We start from the raw sequence: 16806 nt of genomic DNA on the forward strand, positions 1-16806 counted from the left end.
GGCCCATCCTTTCAGGTTGTTGTGTCCTCTATTTTATGGTCATGCTGTTTACTGTGATTTCTGTTAAATCAAAGAACGATCCTAAAATGCTTCAGTGATATCATCAGAAGGAACTTGCCAGAAACACCAAATATAGGGGGGGTGGGTTTTTCTACTTGTAGCAATAATCTCCAGAGATAATTTTTCTATAGTAGGTAATCAATGTGAAGAGAAACAAAACACACAGTGTTATCTTCCTGTAAAACTCTACAGTATATTTTTTCCTACAATGTGTACTTTTAGCTCTGAAATTTAAAAGGAAGCTCACAGGTACCATGTAGAATTTACATATGTCTCCTGATACTGGTAATAAAATGACAGCACATCAAAAAACATTAAGGCAATCTGGTTTTTGCTCTCTCCCCCGCTTTTTTTTTCTTTTTTTTTCTTGTTTACCGTCCTGTCTGTTTGCATCGGCTGTTCTGCACCGCTATGCGTTGTGACACCTCCTTCGGTGAAGCGCCGCAGCACGCCGTCCTCCTCCTCCCCACGGGGCTGCGAGCCCCGGCGCTCCGCTCGTGCTTTTATTCTCCTCCGAAAGGCAGGAGCCAAGCACACGGCTTTAAAAAGGAGATGCTACAGTATGCAGGGAAGAAGCGCACGAAAGTATAGACATGCCTCTGAACTGGGGTCCCCAATCCCCCTCCTCAGGGCTGCGCTTTTGCGGCACAGCAGAGCAGAGCCTCACGTGCGCGGTGAGGATGAGTACGGCTGAAATCCCCCTTCTTCTGCAAAGGGAGAGGTGCACGCGCTTCGTGAAATGCTGGATCGGAGAAGCTTCGTTTCTGCCTGCCTGCAGAAATGCAGGAGGGGAGGAAAGCTGGAGCACACGTGGGCGATGCGGGCGGCAGCCTTGGGGACGGCATGGGCTTTCTGTGCACGACAGCGATACCTCTGCCGCTTGCAGGGGCTCTACAGAGACGTGTGACGGGGATTTTATTGAGACGGATAGATTGGCGTGTGTTGTCACAGGGAAGGTTCAATAGGAGGGGTCTTGTTTGCGCTCCTTTGCACGTGTTAGTTGTCACTGTGGCGGTCGTTCGCTTGGTTTTGTAGGGAGAAGCCTGAAAGCCGAAGGGCAAAATCCAAACTCCTGCCCCTGCCCACACCCTGGACCAAAGTCTCCTAGAGTCAGTCATTTTTTCACTGACTTCAATAGGGTTTTGAACGAGGGCTCGATTCTGCTAGCACCAAAATGTTTACATTTATCTGAAGCCTATAATAGATTGGTCACTGTGGAGCAGGCTGAGACCCCTCACGCTGCTCTTTCAGGAGCACGAGATGCACGCAGCGTTGGTGCCTTTGTCTAAGCCAGGCAGGAAAAATAAGGGTTACCCCCAAAATGACCCTCCGAGAACCTTGTGCCAAGAAACGGCTAAAAAGCCTGGTGAATGATACGGAGACAGCAGGTTGCAAAGGTGTCGCACAGAGGGCAAAAATGGGACAGAAGGTCTCGTGTCTCCTTTGAAACAGGATGCAAATATCCTCCTGTCTTAGACAATGATTTGGTCCCTATTACATATACGTATGAGCTCATCTCTTCTGGATTTAGGTACATAACCTTTCAGCAATCTCTAAATCAACCGTATGCATTTTAAGTGGAGCTGCAGTTTTTCTTATAAAAGTTAAAGCAGAGGAGCCCTGTTATCTGTGCAGACTACGCGAGGATGAGCTCGCCTCTGTGGGGGGAGCAGCCGAAGACTGATTTTGCAGAAGACGTAAAGGGTTGGACCAACTTGTTTTTAAGGTCTGTACTTAGTCACTGTTGAAAACAGCTTTTAGGAACACCCGTCACAAGTACACTTACAAACAATTTACCATCTCATGTCTCACTGCGGAGCTGTAGACTGTTTTTCTCAGTTCTCCCTTTTCTCCAAATAAAGGCGGCATAATACGCTTTTATCAAGATGCTACTTAATTCCTCTTCCCTTTACAGTCCTTTTACTAATGATGTTTCTTTCCTAAAGCTGACTTGGCATTAATTTAACATTAGTTCCAAGGCTTTGTATGAGAGATAAATGCAGCTGTGCTCACACTCTGCTAGCCTGCCTTTGCCTGAGCGCTGAAATCACGTCACCCAAGCGCTATGACTGATCTGAATTGACAAGAGTAAAGATGAAAAAAAATCTGGGTTTTCTGGTAAAGCGTACTTTTCAGAGATTTTTTTTTTCTTTCTTCTTGTCTTAGCAACTAGAGGTTGTTTCCCAGAAGTGAGCAGAAGGGCAGAGTGGTTCTCTAAGTGGTGTTTCAGGTAATTAATAGCAGTGTAACGGAGGAGTGTTTTGTCTTGCTGGGTGTATCAGCCAGCAGTGTCGTTCATTGCTCCCTGAAGCTTTCCCAACACCTTGTGAACTGCAGTTTCTTTCTCTGGTAAAGGGCACTGCTTTCAGCTTGGCTGGTCAGCTCTTTTGTTCAAAAGGACTAACTAGGCAAGACGTCCTCAGGGGAAGGGGAAATCTCACTCAAACTTTGCAGAATTCATGGAGTTTCACACTCGGGTTCCAAGACTTCCTATCAGTGGAGCGAATGGTCATCCGGAGGAGATGAAACGATTGGCCTTATTTCAAGCACCAGGCTGGTGGATGAAATTCCTTCTGTGGCAGATTACACACCAGCACGGAGCAGCAATGGCTGTCTGTCCGTGCAGGGAAGCCACAGCCCATGTTCACGCTGAGATTTTGCTGTTAGCTGCAGAAATTTCAGCTTCCTTTCTACAATGCAGTAATTTCACTGCAGGGGGAGGTGGCTCAGCAGCTGCAAAGGATGAGGCTTGCACAAGGGTTGGGTTTAAGCATTAGGAAAAGCTTCCTAATGGGCTGGAACCCACTCCTTAAACCTGGTTTGATACACTAATCAGATAAAGACTCCCTCTGTAAAATATCCTCATCAACCTGGGAATGATAGCTGTAGTTTTCATTTGAAAATGTTCCATATAATGTTTAGAGAATGACTACCGCAATCATGAGTGTTGCCCTGGCTGAAGGAAACCCTTGAAATGGGGGTCCCCAAGGGTCATGGTTGTGTCAGCTGCAGCATGAACTGGACATATGTCACCAGTGCTCTCTGCCAACCAGTTTGGGCCAGTCTTTTGCAATGGATAAGACTTGGGCTGCACTCTACAGAAGAGAAACCCAGGAAAGTCTCTCTGGCTATGTCTGTTAATCCTGTGTATTAGGTATTACTTTTCACTTACGGAGAAGGTATTCTGAGCTGTCATGGTCATAGTCATTGTCTTCAGGGAAGTGGTTGATTCGGAAGCAATGTCCTTTGTAGATTCCTACACGAAAACAAAGCAAACATAACACATAAGGAATAGAACCAGGTAAACGCGCTTCTGCAGCTATGCTTTATTTCCTTTTCCTCCCAGGCTGCATAAGTACATTAATCTCCTGTAGGGTTGGTCACTGATTTTTTTTATGCCATTAGGAAACCATCTCTACGGTCATGAATTTTGGTCAGATTGGGCTGAAGCCTAGCTGAGGGAAGGGAGAGCCAGGATACCCAGGCTCTTTTCTTCAGTCTGCCAGTCATATCATTCTCTTGAGTTTTTTAATCTCTCTGTGCTTTACTTTATCAGTGCCGTGCTTACCTTACAAGCATACCAAATTTGCAAAGCTTCTTTTTGTTCCTAGAGTGACTGTCACTCTGGGTCCCTGCTCCATGGCTGGGGCTTCACAGCAAAACCAAGTGCCAGCCTAGTGCCCATCACCCCTCCTGTCTCGTCCCCAGTGAAGTGCTGGCTTCCCTTATTGGAGATGGTAAATGTCGAACTGTCTGAGGTCTCTTCAGTTACTCTCTAGGCTCAGAAAACAAGTCCATAAATCTCTACCTGCTGTAATTTAAACCCATATGTCCCCCTCAAGGTTGGCTCAGCTTTTAATGGCATATTTGTTTAGTTAACCGGGAGCCTGCGCAGTAAGTCAGGACGCGAGGGTGCACTCCTGATACCTGACAGAACAACGCCAGAGCTGGCCATATGAACCGCTCGCTCGACTGAACAAGGTGAGGTTCAGCACTTTGTCCATCTGGGTAAAGCTTTACGTTAGTATTTTGTATTATTTTCTATTGCGGTTATCCACAGCCACATCCAGCCTTAGCCGCAGTTGGGTAGCCAAGACCGCTGTTGCACAGGGACCTCTCCCCAGAGACCTTCCTGCAGGAGCAAAGCCCCGAGGTGTGATTCTGCCTTGGTGCTTTCATTATTCATTAACCAGCGCTTTCGAGCTCAGGAACATACATCACCCAGGATGAGTTATCCTCTGCACAGGAGTTTCGATGCTCACAGCTCGAGCTGGCAGAAGGATTTAAAAACCGTCAGTTAATACTACTTTAACAGAAGCACAGCTGCGGTTTGTAGGATATAAATGTGGATTTATTTCACTACTTATTACCGATGATTACAAAGATCTCAAAAGAATTACTAATCTGGAGGATTTCAATTGCACCCTGTGAGTGTCAACTGCAGGTTTGCTACTACAGTGCATTTAAATTCTTCCAGTAAATGATGTATCTACTCTAATTGCGGTAACGACTCAGGCTTTCTCTGCACAGCACTTCAAAGGCTGTGAACAAGAAGTAAGTGGCTCACGTCACATCTGGAAGTGACACACCTGTCCTGTCTGCCAGGTGGAGGAGAGCACGTCAGCTGGGGCTGCTCCTGCCAAGCATCTTTGCCCGTGCATCCCTCTGTTTGCCATCAGCTGGTTTGTTGCTCCTGATGGCTCTCCAGCAAGGCAATCCAAAATTCAGATTTTTAAAGATCCCAGTGCTTATTTTTATGGCAGTTCACGCAATGAAACTAAATCACTCCCAGCATAACAGGGCCTCTGAGACTGCCTGGTCATTGCTTTAAGTCTCTTCATTATGGTGTGCCAATTTAGAGGAAATACATTCAGAGTATGATTTTTATCGTCTCCTATTCATTAAGGAAAAAGTCTAAATAATCTTCTCACCCTAATTTCCTATGGAAAGAGGCTTTTCAATGACTCTGTGCTTGTGTGTGTATAGGTAGGGCCATCTCTCAGTCTGTCTGTACTTCTCCAATAACTTTTAAGGTAGTTGGTTGGATTTATCCAGAGCTGATACACAAGTAGAAATATCACAGGTAACTGAGTTCCCACAACTTCTGTGCAAACATGTAGATGCATGAAGGAGACAGCTCTGTCCACCGAAGGCTGCTTTGTGAACTTGAATGTTCACAGAGCATGGACGTGGGCAACAGCCCAAATAAATATCCCACTTCCAGAAACTCAGTTAAAAGACAAGAAGTCTGCAAGACTGAAATGTTCCCTAAGCCTCTGGTGTTTGCAGCACTGATGGATTGATGGAAGGTTTTGGCCGCGGGCCTTATGTTATTAAGCTTCTCAATGAAATGAGCCCCTCAGCAGAACTTTCTCTTACATGGAGGCCGTGAAGCCATCCCTTCCACCGCAGGACTGAAATGCATCAGCAGGACAGGGTGGGTTGGTATTAGCAGTGTTTGGACTTTTCCTCTTTTATAGTTGGAGACCTTCAGTTCCTGGTGCTTATATCTGTAGTCTTTCACATGAAAGGGTATTAGCAAGTCTAGCAGAGCTGAAAAAAGAGCATAATTAGCCCCAAACAGAAAATTCTGAACGAGCCTGAGAGTTCCTTTCTACTTCCAGTTTTTAGTAATACTGAGATTGGTCATTGTGGCTAACTTTTTATAGAATAGCAGTGACTGTGAAATTTGGACCTGTAGCAAAGCCTGGGAACCTGAAATATTCTTCCCCATATTTTTGCTGTAGTTCAGGTCATAGATATTGGTTCAGGGTCCTCTCTGGTGTCTATGGTATTTGATAGCTAATAACAGCAGCAGACTGGATAAATTTTTTCCATAAACTTAACAGGTGTCATATAACTCAGCAGCAGCTTATTAAACTCTCAGTGAGGCTTGAAGTTGCTATCAAGAACTCTGGTTATCTACAGGGTATTGAGGGCTCTTTTAATCCACAAAGTGTCAGAAACAAAGTCTTGCTAGGAAATGCAACAACACCTTTTTTTCATAATGATGGCCTTACTTAGAAACTCAGATTTGGGAAAAAAGAAAACTAGCTGGGTCGAAGCTACTGAAGCAGTGGTCAGCCTTCAAAGCACAACAGCAGAGTCTGACTTGTACTTAAACAAAAAATAAAAACAAAACAAACCTGAGATTTGGTGAAATACCCAGCTCCATGCCCTAGCATGTAAAGTAATGCAAAAGAATAAAAGCCACGGAACAGAAGAGGGGACAGAAAAGGAAACACCTCAGTTAAATTTGATAACAACTATTCTACAGCATCTGCACAGGACCCGAACTCCTTGAAGCTCTTCTCAAAGGCTTCACAGAGACTGCCTTGAAGAAACGTGTAGACAAATGTCACCACTGGTCCACGCTCAGTAAGGCACACATGGGCTGTTTTCCACACCAGGATGCGATGTGGAAGAGACATTTTTTTTCTTTGCTTGAGCATGAGGATACAGTCCCTTATATACTTTGGAGAGGAAGATGGAATATTTAACTTCTACTTCTGTACCCACTAGAGAGGGATAAATAAACTGCAATCACTGCCTAACAGATACTAAAATATTGAGAACCACTTCTGGATACCTCTTGAGAGTAAGATATAGTATCCCACTGAGATGCTGTAAGTATTAATCCTTTCTTTGAATGATTACCAATATGTTTTAAATGATGCTTTTAGAAATACAAATATTATAATGCATATATTTTCCTCATAATAATAACTTTGTTCTGAATTTTGAGCCAGGACTTCAGGAACTGGGTTAATGACAATGAAGAGGACAAATTTTCTAAAGTGTTGCTGATGATGTAAGAACATTTTCTTTCCACTGGTTGCAGCGTACTTAGCTGGCATTTAAAAACTAAAAATTGTTTCTGACTTGGTTTTACTTTGTATTCAAGGGCTTCTCCGACAAGGTTGTACTTCCCAATCTCACGAAGTGTTGTTCAGATAACTATAATTAGAGTGTGATGTACTCGGATAATGTGATAAGGGAGGGAATTGTAGTGCCTAAATGAAGATTAAGCTTTGTTTTGGGGTTTCGGATCTCCAAGTACATAGAGTTTTCAACAGTAAATCAAAGTAGTGATCCCAAATTCTGATGACATACTACCTTCTCCTTGCTCTTTCTCAAATAATCCTTTAATAATCCTGCCTGTCCCATTGCAGAATTGTTCACTAGGGTTTTATTTTTTTGATGACTGAGAGCGATAGTTAATGCTATAGGATGTAATTGCTTATTAACTTTGTTTGTGGCCATGTATTACATGATCACGTTGCTGTTGGCCATACCATCAGCCATGTCTTTGAAACAACCATTTGCTGTGGTTGGTATTTATCAATGACAACATTCCCCGATGCCCTGGAAGTGTTTGCACAAATCAGCACTGGAAGACAGAGCACTTAAATGTCTGACAATATTTGTCAAGGCAGGCTGTACTTTTCTTTTCTCCCTCCCCTAATCCTGAAAACTATATACAACAAGATCTTTCCATAACATTAGTGTTCTGTTGTCATTTAAAATAGGTTTCCACCATGCAAGACGCTAGCAGCTTTGCAGCAGAGGACCTTGTCTGCGGGGTACTTCTGTCAATAGCAATTTTCGTCTCCTTGCTCTGAGCACGAGCTTACGGGAGGCGATATCTGATAGCAGTGGGAGACACATGAGGATAGATGGGTCAAGCTGCTGCCTCCTTCTCCATCAACAGCTTCTGCAGAGCTATTGCTCAATTAACTATTTCATCTTCCAGCCCTCTTGCCTGCCCTTGTTGGGGAGACTGCAGTAAAACATCGGTTTTGGGACTTGATTGAGAAGTCTTTCTTGTTTTCTCATGGGACGCCAGACATTGTGACCTCCTTGGATCAAACTCTCCCCTGCCAACACGCCACATTCTTGTAGCTCTTGAGCAGCTACACATACTTAGTGTGCACACGTGCACGCTATTAATAGAGTTAAGCAGGGTTTTCTCCTGAGGGGGGTTATACTGATGGAATGAGTGCTATGAATGTCAGCTGCAGAAGTGGTTGCGTGGCTACAGCAATTACCTGCGGGCAGGTAAAGACCCCCCATAATTGTCCAGCCGAAAATCCCACTAACCAGCTGATTTCTTTCGGGTAAATGTGGGTCTTGTGGGATGGCTTGAAGATGTGGAAGGAAATGATTTTCAAGATCATTTGAAGGCAAGTGCTTGCAGATACAGGGAATACAAGTTGCAAGGACCTGGCCATGTATTAAAAATAAGGCAGTTAGTAAGGAACCATGGGAAATTTGGCCCAATGGTTCTGCTTGTTGCATCTACTCTCTGACGAAATGCTCTGCTTCAGTTCCGGAGCCAACTGTTAGCCTGATTTACTGCAACGCTTGAATATCTGAATGTTTAAATGACAAGTTTTCTGAATATATCAGCACAGAGAAGGCTGACTGACAGATAACATCACAGACAACAAGAAGAGCATGACATGCAGAGTGGGGCTGTTGTAACAGAAGTTGCCTGAACACAGTGTCCATTTGAGCATGCTGTGTGGGACTGGGTTTCCTTAATGGCATGGCTTTACACTTCCCTCGGACAACAGTGGACAGTCTCTATTTATAGTGAGTGAGAGTGTGTCAGCGCTGGACTTTGCCAGGGGAGAAGAGAAAGAGTTGTATATTTTTTTCCTTAGGAAGATTTCTCTGCTGACAAGTTCTGAAAATCTTTGCTGCGTGATTTGAGCAATAGTGAGCAAACGAGATCAGACATGCCAAAAAATGTTCCTCTCCGCAAGATTTATAGCACAGAGTCTATCTGTGCACTGCGTTCATTTCTTTGATTTTCCACCAGTACAACTCCCCTGTCTCACTGGATTGACACACAACAGTGCATGCAGCTGCCGAGTTAACTTTCTTTTCTCTTCATTCCTCTCCTCCTAAAATAACCCTTGAAAAGAGGAATGGGTGGCGCACCTCCTTTTACTTTCAAAACCTGCTTTGTGGTTTTGTTTACTTTGTGGTGTGCTGATGGTCAAACACGGACTATTACGGTCCTGAGCTCTCCACTCAGGCCACAAGGAAGAGCATTAGATATTTTCCTGTAACTTGGCACTTTCTATGTTAAATTGTCCCGAGTTCGATTATTTGTCTCCAGCTGTTTGCTGAGAGTTTCACAAGCCTGTCCTTAAGCTACTTGAATGAGCACAGATCCTGTGAGCCTCTGCCAGAGGATGTTTAATGCTGCCATTATAAAAGAAATCATGAAATATTGACGCAGGTCATGTGCAAAACACACCCCAAGTGAATTTGCTACCCCACATTGCTGCTGGAGTGCTGCCTTCATCGCCATGGAAGGTGGAGCCAGCAGAGAAAGAAGCCTCGGGAGGTTAAATACACGTTTATTGGGTGTCTGCCTTTGAGAAAAGTTTGGCTGTTGTGACAGCCTCGTGAAGCTGGGAACTTCAAAGCATAGGTTGTTTTTGAGACAGATGCTGTCTGACACCCCCTGAGTCCTGCCAGTCTGGGAAATATTTGTCCATATGACAGTTTGTATTTTTGTTTCATCCTGAAGATGAATTTGATGAAGAGCACTGCTAGTACCTGGGGTTATTGTCATACTTTCGCCAGGGTAGGTCTTGTTTTCGGAAGATGCTTAGGACCTAAAAAGATTAGAAGTCCATTCCCACAACTGTGGGCTAGCACGGTACCATAAACCAGCTGACCGGCACTAGCTGTCCGCATGTGTCACAGTTGGGCTAAAGAAAATTCAGCTCAGCTGAGTCTTTAAAAGGAATTTATCCTGAATCTTAACTGTGTTTCTCTACAGGTGTTGAGACAGTGAAACAATAATCTTTTATTTTTCCTGATAAAAGGCCTTTCCTTCTTTCTCTTTCATCCTGTAACTCAATTTACTTGTTTCTCATTGCGGGGAGCTGAGCTGCCTACTTAAGGGCCAGATTCTGATTTCAGTGCAGTGGACTCAAATCTGTCTTATCCGGTAACAGTGATATCAGAATCTGGTCTTCTCCCTTTGTTTGCTCCCCCTCTACTTCCCGGGCAAAAAGAAAATTATTTTAAAATGTTGAAATGTATGAAATTTGCCCCACTTTCTTCCTTAGGAGCTGTCAGCTCTAACAAACCCTTTGGGTTCTTCTTTTGATCTATTTTCAATTGTCTGGTGGGCAAAGCAAAACTCCTTCTCAAGTCTCTTATTTTCTTATCTTCTGCTGTGACATGAATTTCCCCCTTTTCCAGTCGTCCCCCTCCGCTGCCTACAGACCCTCCGCTGCTCAGAGCTTTTCATCAGTCCCCTCAACGCCACGTGCGTAACTACCGGTCGCTTTTGCTGCCCGCTCCGTCTCGCTCCGTCTTTAACGTTTTTAAACGCAAAACACCTTCCTGGTGTGTTTAACACCTCATGAGGGCTCAGACCGCCCCGGCGGCAGCGGCGCGGGAGGAGATGCACGCCGGAGCAGCTCGCAGCTGCTTCTGCCCACGCACTTGCAAATGAGCTGGTGTTGGCAGGGGATCGCGCTCCGCTCTCACCCCGGCCTTTATTCTTAGCACTCGCCGTTCCCCTCAAGTCTGGTAAAAGCGTGTTTTCTCTAGGAACAGGTCTCAGTTTATCTTGTCATTTGACATGGTCAGTCCCACCATTAACCTCACTCCACTTCTTCTCTTACCTTCATACAGCTGTTAATGGTCCCTCCTGTATTTATCATAGACTTTCTATGAGAGAAAAGACTGTTTTATACCACCACTCTCAAGTATTTACTCTAGGATATTATAATTTGCTTTCCCCAACTTGCCTGCACTGTGGCAGTGTCTGACCTGATTGCCTTATGCTGTCTGCAGCCTCTCCTTGGTGCTCCTCTACAAAGCCCTCTCTGTTGGAAGTGGAGGCGGATCACAGCGTCTCCTTTCACCATATCCCTGCAGAACGAAGGTTGTGTTGCTCTGTGCCTTGCACTGCTTTTTTCTACAGTGGTCTCAAACTGTAGTGAAGCTCATGCTCCGCGTTGCAGAAGAGCCATCTTCACTGTCCTGAGTGCCAATTTCACAGCCACAAATAGCAACCGGCGAGGTTCCCGCTTGGGGATTTTGGCCTTCATGTCATGACCCACCTTGTTCTTTTCTAACACTCTTGAGTTTCCCATGGCCCAGATGTGGTGGCTTAGCTGATCTCCTCCAGATACCAGTGGATGCTCACCATTGCCCAAAGAAGTTAGCCACACAGGAGAAGACATAGCTTGCTTAGGTGGTGAAGAAATCTGCTGTTGGGTGGTGACTTCTAGTTCTGGCTTGAACAATTTTACTCTTTGAGCAATATTATTTTGGCGTGCGGCAATCCAGGGCGTAACACCTGAATGCTAATTTGTACAGCCTGGTAAAGCATCTCCAGCTTCTGCATCACCTACACCAGAAAGGCATCCGGGGAAATGCCTACAGAGGCTTAGTCAGTTATAATTCACGTGGGTATATACAGCCTCAGCAGCCAACTTTCTGTTTTCAGCTGGGCAAATATCATCAAAGATGTTGTGCATTTGTACTTCTGTGTACGAAATGAACAGATGAAGAAAAGACGCTTTGCCAAAGATGACTTAAAAATTCTATGACAGCCTTTTGTTCCATTATAAGATTCTATTTGAGACCTTGAGTGATGTTAGAAAATCCATGGCAGCGAAACTAATTTCCCGAAGATTCACCTCACCTGCACATCTGGGAGCTAATAAAACACATCACAGTGTCTGGCTGCTGTCCTTTGAATTCTCTTCTGTCATTACAAAGCTGCTGCCAAAAGTACTAAGTGTCCTTGCGCTACCACAGTGAATACCAATAGTATCAGGGAAATGTAGGACAGTAGCAAAGTAGGTAAGAGAGTTGATTGTATGTTACATGTTGTTTTGAGCTACTTAATTTCCATTTTCTTCGAGTGTTCCTCTCATAAATCAGCATTTTGGCCACAGAAGTCATGATTGAAGTTATTCAGCAATGCTCCTCTCCCTTTTCCAGCTGCCTTTCCTTAGCCAAGCAGCAGATAAAAGAGCGTGCTGTGTTATTCTACCACCACTGTTCAGGCATCCCCAGTAGCCCCTCTGTGCGTTGCTGATGATCTTTTTACTACCATTTGCAGTTTGCTCCTTATTAACCGTGTCCTCTTGTGCTGCTGCTTGGATGGCAAAGTGGGGGGAAATTTCAGGGGGCTTCTGTGGCTTGTTTTAGTCTTCTTTGTTGCTCCTTTTTATGGAGCTTATTGAGGGAATGACTGTTTTCTAGGAAGAAACACTGACATGCTTCCAGCCCTGATGTTCAGTTTGTTTTCTTGTAAATTGTCTGCACAGGGAAATAGGGGCAATTCCTCAACCTGGGTATGACATGATTTTTTTGGGGCACTGTTGGCGATGCTGCTTGAGGAACATTTTCAAGTCAGAGCTAAGTTAGCCCTGCCACGGCAAGCGTTCCCATGCCTGGCTCAGTCCCAAGAGACTGTCAACATTTCTAGTTGTCATGGGGTTGTTAACTCACTTTTCTGTGTCTGCTTTTCTATCTACCACCACAGCCCACACTTGCTGTGTTCTGCCTTCACACCTCGTCTCGTCCTGCATCTCATGCCGCAGTCCTTTATCCCGGCAGCCCAGAAGTTTGTCTCACCACTCATTTCCATACTTTGCTCTGCTGCCATTTTGCCAAAGCTGTTTCTGGGTGGCTGATACAATCATCCTCGTCCTTTTTAAATGAATTTGGAGCTTGGATAGAAACCTCCATTAGAGTTCTGCAGTTGGCTTTTCTACCTTAGCTAAAATTGGTCTAACACTTGAGGAGCTGGTGTTGGCTTCTTAGGTGAGCATCTTCACCCATCAGAGCTTTGAACTGAAAGTCGTACTCCAATGAGTTTCCAGAACTTACTTACGTTCTGGTCCAAAATGCCTTAATTTAAAGAGGTACTTTAGTAACCAGCAGTGCTTGTGGCATAATGGGTCAGAGACTAACTTGTTATTCACAACCTGTGTAACTACACAGTGGCCGTCATCGCTCCAACACCTCAGAGAGCAGTGGGAATAAGCTGTGGTGGCCTATATGCTAGCCAGGATTCAGGTATATCTTGATTTGGACCAAAATCCACTTTTCTTTCCCCAATATTCTTGACCCTGGCATACATTCACTGGTACAAAGACTGCTCATTCAGGCAGATTGCTGCCAGTCCATCAGTTGTTATGAGAGGGCTGAAAAGCCAAATTGTACCGGATGCAATTTTGAGAACAGAGAGTCATTTTGTCTGATGAAGTGTTCATATGCTGCAAAATGACAAATTGTGTTTATTTTCACATTGTCAAACTGTGCTTTTTTTCCTGTGTTGGCACAATTGGAATCAAGTTTCCCTTAAGGGATAGTTTGGTTTTTATCCATCTGGTTTTCCTTACTTCAGTAAGTCATCAGTTCTCCCTCATTAACATAGTGATCAACCAGGGCTTGATGGTTTCACCTCTTACGATCACAGCATGTCTATAAAGCCTGTATCATGGCTCGTCACTACCTGGGGAGCAAATTTAAGGAAATGGACATTCATGTCTCTTCAAATTCCCTACTGAGTTTACAATTTGAGGCATAGTCATGGTCACATCTGGGGAATGAATACTGTTCTTGAACTAGATGAAACATACCCAGTTTAATGAGCGATGTTTTGTTTCCTGTATCTTCTGCCACTTCAACTTTCATACATGTGCAGCCTTGAGCTATTGCCTTCTCATTCTTAATTTCTACTTTTAGGCCTTCTTAAAATGCCATTTTTTCAGGTTTCCAAAACATCTGCATTTCATAACAGGCAAGGTTTGCAGTTGTCATCCAGCAGTCTAAAGCCCAAGAAACAACTCTCCAGAATGAGGACCTGGGTAATCCTTGGGGATGTTTGGGGTAACATGCACAGGATGCACCCGGTGTCTTCTTCCATAATGGAAAAACCCTCCAGATCTAGTCCATAGAAAAATGGTTCATATTATTGATACTCCTTGTGAGATCTCTTGATGTAGCAGAAGCTTACAAGGCATCACGTAATTACCTCTCTGCATAAAATGAACCATTGTCTGCTCTAATACCAGGAAACATCTCTAACCTGACATCTAGAACTGAATTCTTTCTTTACAAATCTTCTTTTGGCCTATTCATGCACCACAAAGTTTTTTTTTAATGAAAAAACAGTGAGACTGCAAAGTAGTGATACAGCTGCTCACTAGTTAACTGATTAGGAATATGCAGGATATTTGGACACTCCTGGAATCTTGTAATGATTCCATGTCTCTTCAGTCCATGGTGATTCATCATAAGATGATGACACTTAGAAAAAAAGTTGGATATTGAAGAAGCAATAGGGAAATTTCACTCCATAAATCATCTTAATTGAAGGGAATGCGTGCAATATGTCTGTCTTCATAATGCATTGACCTTGAGTTGGATCTGCATTCATTGTGGAGCATGTCTTCCTCATTTCTATGCCAGCTTGTTGAGTTATACATAGAAGCTAAACCTCTAGAGATCGATCATGCACAATCAGTGACGCGGGACTGAAACAAGGCAGATGAAAACGGGGAATCTAAAGGTTAGGAGAAAGGGGCGTAACTGCCAAACCCTGCTAATGGCTGGATTTGGGATGTGCAAGGCAAAGGTTTCACAAATCATCTGCATGATGTATTAGTGGAAAAGACACTCCACTAGCAGAGATTAGTGCGGTGCATCCAAGAGACCGTGTTGCCTAGTTGAATACTCAGGGCTAATGTCTAACCTTGGGAACAAACAACAGAGCTGCTAGTTAGAAAGAATAGGTTTCGGTGTGAAAAAATGAAAGGAACAAAAATATTTTGCAACTGTAATATATCCTGAAAGAAAATATAAAGGAAATATGAAGGACTTTAGCTTGAATTAGAATTATTACTGACTTGGTTATTCCTGATTCCCAACAGTATGTGCAACCCGCAAGGTGCCGTATCCTCACGGAGGGTACGTGCTGGCAGAGTCGGGTGTCTCTGGCATTTGGTGGCAGAGGGTGCCTTGGCAGCCAGGACGGTGTGTCCAGCCTCGTGTAGGGGATCGGGCAGACTGGTCTCACTGGGGAGCGTTGAGAAGGGAAGGAAAATGATGAGCAGCTCTGGGAGAGTAAGGGTCCAGGGGAGGAAGGCAGAAAGCAGCACAAAAAAAAAAGGAGGAGGAAAAGGAGCGATTTGGGGCAGAGCAGGGAGGAACGGGAGGTGGTTGGCAGGGGAGGAGGAAAGGAGGCTTGGAAGAAAGTGGGAGGGAGAGAGAGCTGAGGAGGAGGAGGAGAAGATGAGAAGGGTGGGCGGTGGGTGGCCGGAGGCAAGGAGGGGGCCTAGGAGGAGAGCAGGAGCTTGGCAGATTGGTGGTGCCTGTGGAGACGGGGACCAGATGGCGGCCTGGGTCCTCCCCGAGCAGCTCTGCCTGCATCCACAGCCCTGCCCGGCCGAAGAGTCGGTGCTCGTACTGCTGACAGAAGGCGAGGGGATGCACAAAGCCACTGCCTGATGAAAATGAAGAGCCTGAAACTTTTAATTCCCAGGACTGATTTAAATTATTACAGTTAACAAATGACCTAATGTATAAAAATGGAGACAGCTACCAAACAGATCTGTTTAAATGAACACATGCAGTAGAGATTTCATTTGGCTCCCGCACCTGAAACTTTCTGTTTCCTAATGCAAACTAAGCAGCGACAAATAAAAATGAGACTGCAAAAGCAGCATGACCTCTTTAAGCTTTAATAATTCATTAGAACTGTTTTCTTCTCTGCTGAGATTCAGAGCAACATATTTAAGCGGGTTCCTCTCAGGTTTATGGAAGATGTAACTTCCTTGTTACACCAGCTAATAAATACAACTAAGCACAATGGCCCAACAATATTTGTAGAAAGAGCATTTGGGAAAATGTGTTTAATGAATCAGAAGTGCCTTAATCTAGTCAGTCTTGAAAAGCAAAGCATATCATGCAAAACTACAATGCACTAAAGCACAGATGCATAAATATTTTATTGTCGAGATTTCCGAGTTTACTTTCAGTATTTCAGAATTGCATTTTACTATGAAATGTCTCTACCTGCACTGGGGAAGGATAATGGTGGTGGTAGCTTTGGGCAATCCAATCTGGGAAGTCAGAATTAGATTTAAATAATGTATCTGATAATCCCAGCCCTTATCAGCATCAGGCACATCTTCCACTGTAACCAGAAATGCATATTGCTTTTTGCTGTCCTAGGATAGCATGGAAGCATCTGGGAAGGTTTACAGCTGAAAATTTCCTTTTGCTGGCAAGACTGGACAAAAGGCAGGTGCCCCCATGCCTGGCTGCACCGGCCCTTGTGCCATCGACTCCCTCACAGCCCTCCCTCGCCAGTCCTCCACCTTTCTCTCTGCCCTTGTATAACAGCATCTCGGGGACTGTATTTCCTCCCAAGTTTTGAAAGCAGGAGAGGACCAGTTTGTCAGCACCTTGGCGAGACCTCCCGAGAAGCCTGCAGCTCAGGAGGCAGGCAGCGGCTCCGACTGCCCGGGAACGGTGCCATGCACAGGGGGAGATTTACAGCTCCTCTCCCCTTCAGACACTTCATCTGGTGTGATGCAGAGCTGACAGCTCCTCAATTCCAGGTATTACAAACTCCTCTTCCTCCACAGAAGCCTGTACGGGCTGTTTGGGGTCCCACATGCTGAGCCCCTCTCCCAGGGCAGCATCCCTGCAATGCTCCTGGCAGACGGGTGCAGGCAGTCGAAGGGC

At 44.7% G+C, this 16806-nt stretch overlaps 1 protein-coding gene across 1 annotated transcript in view; it reads right to left on the reverse strand.

Moving 5' to 3' along the window:
- Nucleotides 1-16806, reverse strand: part of CACNG4 (calcium voltage-gated channel auxiliary subunit gamma 4) — a 44260-nt gene that overhangs the window by 7251 nt on the left and 20203 nt on the right. Inside the window, exon 2 of the mRNA XM_049811666.1 lies at nucleotides 3233-3316. Within this exon, the coding sequence (XP_049667623.1) occupies nucleotides 3233-3316 (84 nt within the window). The remainder of the gene's footprint in view (nucleotides 1-3232; nucleotides 3317-16806) is intronic.

The sequence above is a fragment of the Accipiter gentilis genome, chromosome 10 (genome assembly GCF_929443795.1).
Source record: "Accipiter gentilis chromosome 10, bAccGen1.1, whole genome shotgun sequence".
NCBI lineage: Eukaryota > Metazoa > Chordata > Aves > Accipitriformes > Accipitridae > Astur > Astur gentilis.